This window comes from Microtus ochrogaster, unplaced genomic scaffold (genome assembly GCF_000317375.1).
Source record: "Microtus ochrogaster isolate Prairie Vole_2 unplaced genomic scaffold, MicOch1.0 UNK9, whole genome shotgun sequence".
In the NCBI taxonomy this organism is placed as follows: domain Eukaryota; kingdom Metazoa; phylum Chordata; class Mammalia; order Rodentia; family Cricetidae; genus Microtus; species Microtus ochrogaster.
Window position 1 is genome coordinate 3,640,564 of NW_004949107.1, and position 6,889 is coordinate 3,647,452.

Sequence of the window (6,889 nt, forward strand, 5' to 3'; positions counted from 1 at the left end):
TGTCTTAAAAAAGATGGTCTTTTCTAGAAAAAGCATGTAGAATGATGTCTGCTGTCATATGCTCAGTATATGAAAACTGTTTCTGTGATTGTGTGTAAGTGACACCGGACACCGTCTTAGACACACAGCACATGAAAACCCAGAGGACAGAAAGAACCAGGGAGAGGGCTCTGGTGCTGGCTTCTCTGCCCCAAGGTTTGGTGCTGAAGGGCTGTGAGAGGTGTGCTTAAACCCTCATTCAGAGAGTATTGAGCACCTCCTAGGTCCTATAGGTAGGACTAGAGGCTCATGGACAACTTTGTTCCTATATCCTTTAAGAAATAACGGCTCTGTTGTGTTTGCATATCTGCTGAGAGCTTTGCATGGTACATGGTGAGCCTTTTTACATGCCCACCAGCAGAGATGTTAGAGCTTTTCAGAACTGTGAGAGGTTAAAGCAGGGTCTCCTTCTCTATAGTCCAGCCTGACCTAGAATTTACTATGTAGCCTAGCTTAACCCTGAACTCACAACTGTCTTTCTGCTTTCGTGTCTGGAGTGCTGGGGCTGCAGGAGTGAGCCATCACACCAGGGCCTCAAGTCTCAGTGAGATAAGAACAGCAGCAACAATCATTCACTGTGCATCTTTTTTCCGCTCCCTCCCCTGTGATCCCATACTGACACAGGATCTCTGGATTTTAGACCAGTTTGGATTGTGTCTGGCTTGGGCATCAAAGTAAGAGACCATGTCTCAGACCATCTGGCTGGAGAGATTGCTCAGAGGTTAATGTCACTGGCTGCTTTTCCAAAGGGCCTGGATTTGATTCCCAGCACACACATGGCAACCACCTGTAACTCCAGTTGCAGAGGACTCAATGCCCTCTTCTGTCTTCTGAGGGCACTGCATACACGTGGACATACATGAAGACAAACTACCCATACTCATATAAATAAATAAACTCCACCCCGAATCTAAAAGGAAAATAGCCAGAAAAAAAGCTAAAACATGCCTTTCATCCTGGCACTTAGAAGTCAGTGGCCTAGGAGCTCTGAGTTCAAGGCCAACCAAGGCTACACAGTAAGATCCTATCTCAAAAACAATGTTTCTTTTATAGTGATATCTTTCTAAATTATACAAAATTGACTAAAGAATTCAAAAATTTTTATCAGAAAATGTTTTAATTGCTTTTTATATTATATATTCAACCCCCAGAACAAAGCTATAGACCTTGTGATTGTAACTGCTTATATAAGTGTCCTCTCTCCTTTCTGTCCAGATTGAAAAGGCTAAGCCCATTAAGTGTGGAACATTTGGTGCCGCGTCTTTGCAGCAGAGACACTTAGCTACTGGGGATTTTGATGGAAATCTTCATATATGGTGAGATGATTAAACAGCATACCAGTGGATTACGCGTTCTGTTTGATAGGTTCATTACCCTTCTGAAAGAGAATTCTCATTTTAAAATTCTTTCCAATATTTTGATTTCTTCCAGAAGTAACTAAAATCATGAGGGCTGTTGTAAATCCTATGCTGTTCATACTACATGTAGGAATGTGTATGCGTATGTCACAAACAGTCATGAATGTGAAAGAGCAAGGAGGAGGTCTGTGGGAGGGAAGAGGAGGGGGCATGATATAACCTCGAAAGTTAAACAAGTTTAAAAAGATCACCAAACTCTAGAACTTGAAACAGTGTTACTAGTTCTTTTAGCCCACAGGCTGCTTGGTACTGGTAATTAATGCTATCTTGCCAGAAGTTTGGCATTATAGAGCAATACACTGATTTTACTTTTTTCCATGCAGAACTTGCAATTAAAGGTTTTTTTTTTTTTTGTTAGTCTTTAATGCTTTAAGATTTAGACACAACTTTTTAGGAAAATGTCTATTGAGCAACTCAGTAAACCCCTGCTTTGAACTTTGAATGAACAAAATCACAGTTGTGTCCATTGTCTCTATAAAATAAAATATTAAAGTTGAATGAATTCATATATCTCTTTAATTGTGTTTTAAAAATTTTTTTTTTTTTTTTTTTTGGTTTTTTCTGTGTAGCTTTGGATGTCCTGGAACGCTAGACCAGGCTGGTCTCAAACCCACAGAGATCCGCCCCTCTAGATGCTAAGATTAAAGGTGTGAGCCACCACACCCAGTTTGTTATTAGCTCATTTCTAATCTGGGCTGCTTGACTTTCTGTGTTAGGGTCACTGCAGCACTGGCTGGACTGGAGCTTACTATATAGAACAGAACAGCTTCAAACTCAGGGATCTGCCTGCCTCTGCCTCCTATGATGGGATTAGAGGGAGGGGCCACCACACCCTGCCTAATAAGATGTTTTGATTATCACTTAGATTGTATTACTTTATAGTTAAATTCCACTCACACGGTTACCTGTTTTAGAACAGGAACATCAAAACGAAACTGGTGTGATTTCTCCTTGATCTTAACTGCTTGTCTGTTAAATTCACATTTAGTTGTCATTTCACAGACTTTGACACAGAGTTTCAGAGAAATGGAAAGAAGGGCCAGCGTCTTATTTTCATTATTGGGCGAGGGGACTGGAGGGGTTAGTGTGTCGAGTGGCAGATTTTCACTACTAGGCCAGGCTGGCCTCTAACTAACAGTCTATTTGCCCCTGTCTCCCGAGCGCTGGCGTTAAAGGTGTGCCCCAACACGCCTGGCGAGATACATCTTTAGTGTGTATATTCCATTGCCCACTTCCTTCCGACCCCTTTTCAAGTTTTGTTTCGTTGTTTAGATTTTTTTCACATTTTAGTCAGTGTCTGTGTGTGTACATTTAGACGCGCAAGTGGAGAGCAGAAGACAGCTTCTGGGGGTCTGTTTTCTCTTATACTTGGAACGATCTGGGCTTCTGTGCAGGTTGTCATACTTGGTGGCAAGTGTCTTAGTCTGCCGAGCCATCTTACTGGCCAACCTCTCCAATTTTATTGCCGACATACACACTTACATATGCATTTATACACACACATGTGTGTATATAATTTTAATTTATTTTCATGTATAAGAGGAAGCATGGTATGTGTTTTCCTGATTCTGGCTTATTTGTTTAACATAATGGCTTCCGCTTCTGTCCATTTTCTTACAAATGTCATGATTTCATTTTTCTTCATGACTGAATAAAATTTAATTGTGTATAACCTGACCCATTTGTGTCTCTATGGGTCTGTTTCCTGGGTTTGTGTGCAACTGACATTCTTTGCAGAGAATCCTTGCCTTTGCTTGTATCGCTCAGTGTTTTACTTGTTTTCCTCTAACATTTTTAGGGTCTCTGTCTTGGGTTAAAGTCTTTGATCCATTTTGGATTTTTTTTTTAACTTATTTTATTTTGAATTGATTTTTGGGCCACGTGTGATAAGTAGCTATGTTTTTATTTTGTTGTTGTCTTTTGCTTAGGAATTTGGAAGCTCCAGAGATACCAGTGTATTCTGTGAAGGGCCACAAAGAAATTATAAACACTATAGATGGTATAGGTGGACTTGGAATTGGGGAAGGAGCACCTGAAATTGTGACCGGCAGCCGGGATGGTGAGTCAGTGTATTTTAAATATTAAGCAAACGTTTAATGGAAACATCTATGTGATGGAATCCTCTTTGTTTGGCCTCACTCAGCAGCTACCAATCTGTGCATCTGCATCCTAGTAGGCAAGTTTTCTTGCACGTTCTTCATTTGTTTCAGACTTTTGTGTATTTTCAGGGAGAGTCATAGCCCTGAGTATTTTAGTGTGGAGTAGTTCAACAGCTAATAATGGCCTGACTCTGACAGACTCAGAAGTCCTCTGGGTGGATGACAATGATGTGGTTAGGTGGCAGCCTTTCCTTCTCTTCTCCTTCGGGAAGTGTCAGGTGGACAGCTGCCTGGAAATGCCCCCTGTGACCTGTCCCCGAGTCCTGTAGAAGTTCCACAGGCACCAGCTTGGCTTTCAGCGATAGTGCCCAACAGGCCAGGTCTCAGTGACTGCCATGGAGTCCCAGGTTTTGTTACTTCACTTGGAGATGTATTAGTTTCTATAAAATAATTGTTTTGTAATAAAAATGAGATATAATTTTCTAGTAGTTACTCAAGTGCAGTGGTGTGTTGGAAATTAATTTTTCATGGAAGTCGTGTGGGACACAGAAGGAAAGATGATAAACAGTTCACTATGCTGCCACAGTAATATGAGCGGCGGGGCTGCGTCCCCAGCATCCCGGCTGCCTGGCTAGCTTATGCCCCGAAATAACAACACACAAACTGTATTCTTTTAAACACTGCTTGGCCCGTTATATCTAGCCTCTTCTAGGCTAATTCTCACATATTAATTTAGCCCATTTCTAATAATTGGTGTAGCACCACTAGGTGCGCTTATCGGGAAGATTCTAGCCTACGTCCATCCTGGGTTGGAGCTTCATTGCGTGTGTCTCAGAGAGCAGAGCTATCACATCTGCCCGGGAGAGGGTAGCATGGCGTCTCTGAGCTCACTTCCTCTTCCTCCCAGCTTTCTGTTCTGTTTCCTCCACCCACCTATGTTCTAACCAATAAAATGGGCCAAGGCAGTTTCTTTATTTTTTAACCAGTGACCTTCCTCCATCACCACAGCCGTTGAGATGATGCATCTTACCTCATGCTTTGTCATGTACAGATGCTTCTGTTTCCGTAACTGTTACTCTGACGGCTGCATCATTCCATTGTGTGGCTCTACCACTCTACTCAACTATGCTTCTGCAATAACCGTGCACTCTGGGTACTCTCAGGAGAGTGGATTGAAATTATGGAGAAGTGATTATTGTTATGTACGTAACTCCTTGGTGATAAATATTTTATAACTTATAAAGTGGATTTCTAAATCACCCATTGTACCTATCTACCTGGTCAGCTCTGGTGGATGAGGGACTAACTGCCTGATACTGATTGTTCTTTCCTGTAAGTTTGTAGATTAGAAATTGTATACCATTTCCACTTGCATGAACGTCTTTGCTTGCCTGCTAACTTATTTTGTGTTATGAATCACCTTTATGTTCTTTGCTAATTCAAGTGTGGAAAATGTATTGTAGGTCATGGTGGCTTGTGTAAAATCTGTAGCTGAGTGGTAATCTCTGTCAGATTGGTGGGAGTTCTTTCCATGCAGGATTGTAGTCTTTTAATGACCTGCTCTATGCATGGAGATGAGTCTTAAGTTCTTGTCTCTTCAGGGATTTCCCCTGTTCTTGCTCAGATGTGTGCCTGTTAGCCATCTCCTTGCACGTATTTATGTTGATTATGGCAGTCGCACAAGTTAGTAATCCTATAATATCCATTGATATAAGAGGATTAAAATTTAATTTAGGCTAATTTTATTTAATAGTTCCCTCCTCACTATTTTGTTATGGAAAGTTAAGCTTAGTCATATAATGAAATGGGTGATGGTGTTTCTTCTGATGCCAACAAGTTAAGCTGGGACCTCATGCATGCTGGTCACTCTGCAGTGAACTGCCTCCCCCAGCATTTGAAATGGCATTCTAAAAGCGCTTATGAAAGTGTAGTAACAGTGCTTATTCTTCTGCATAGGAAAAGTACCAATGGTTATGTGTGTAGTAAGGAAAACATGAAGAAATAACACTTCCAGTCTTCTAAATACATACATTAGTTTGAGTGTGAACCAGGAAAATAAGGCATGTTTTGAATTATACACTTGTCTTTGCCTTGTCAGTCATTACTTATAGATAGCCTAGGAGCACTTGTGTGTTTTTCTATGCATAGCTATTATTTTCAGAATCATTTCTAATACTAGCATATGGGTTATGTCTGGTATCGAGTACAGCTTAACCAATTTGCAGTCACGAAAGCACGAATAGTTTTCAGCTGTTGTAACATCTACAGTATTGGCACATGTCACATTGGCAGGAGAATGCCAACGGGAAATGTGATCAGTCACTATTGGATTTTGCCAGCTCCCTTTTATTCATGGCAGGAACTGTCAAGGTGTGGGACCCAAGACAAAAGGATGACCCTGTCGCTAACATGGAACCCGCACAAGGAGAAAACAAGAGAGACTGTTGGACCGTGGCATTTGGTAAGTTACTGAAGAGGTTATTGCATTTGAAGTTTGTGTTTTAGGAAATCCTCAGTGGTCTCCAGGAATCTGTTCTGTGGATTATTCTGAGAGGTTATCCAGGCAAGTATCGTAGTAGCTGACATCAGGCTCAGGCTGGCGTTTGCATCTTTACCATTTTGTTTATTGTGTGGACTGGAGAAAGTCACCAGATTTCCCTCCTTCTTGGTTATTGTATTTACACAGTGGTGCTAGTTGAATTTACTACTTAATAGTGTTGAGGAGCCAATAAAGTAATGCTAAAGCTCTTAGATCAGTGGTTCTCAACATGTGGGTCACAATCCCTTCATGAGGGGTCTAACGACCTTTTCACAGGGGTCACCTGAGACCATCAGAAAACACAGACGTTTATGTTATGATTCATAACAGCAAAATTACAGTTAGGAAGTAGCAGTGAAAATAATTTTGTGGTTGAGGCTTACCTCAACATGAGGAATATTAAAGGGTCACAGCATTAAGAAGGTTGAGAACCACTGTTGTAGAATGTGCATAGATTGTTGAGTGTTAAAATATCTAATATTATTATGAGAGGTTTTTATGATAATACTGACCTAGTTTGGTACCAGATGCTATTAATAAGGCTAAATAAAGCCTCAAATGGAAATGATAACCTAAAAACTGTCACATTTTCCATAGTTCATTTCTTTTCTAGGACATAGTTGTGCCATTACACAATTATTTATTAGTCTGATAATTGTCACCCTTTATTAATACACTTATAAGGCCCATTGATTCCCGTCAATGTTGGTGCTTGCCTTTGACTGTAAAAGATGTGGGCCAGAGCCCAGGCTAGCTGCAGTTACAGGCATGCACTGCTGGGTGAAGCTCCATAT

At 40.9% G+C, this 6,889-nt stretch overlaps 1 protein-coding gene across 1 annotated transcript in view; it reads left to right on the forward strand.

The window, feature by feature from the left end:
• The window catches only part of Wdr92 (WD repeat domain 92), a 25,075-nt gene that overhangs the window by 5,263 nt on the left and 12,923 nt on the right, over positions 1 to 6,889 (forward strand). The window contains exons 2-4 of the mRNA XM_005366437.3: positions 1,255 to 1,355; positions 3,386 to 3,516; positions 5,916 to 6,017. Of these exons, the coding sequence (XP_005366494.1) occupies positions 1,255 to 1,355; positions 3,386 to 3,516; positions 5,916 to 6,017 (334 nt within the window). The remainder of the gene's footprint in view (positions 1 to 1,254; positions 1,356 to 3,385; positions 3,517 to 5,915; positions 6,018 to 6,889) is intronic.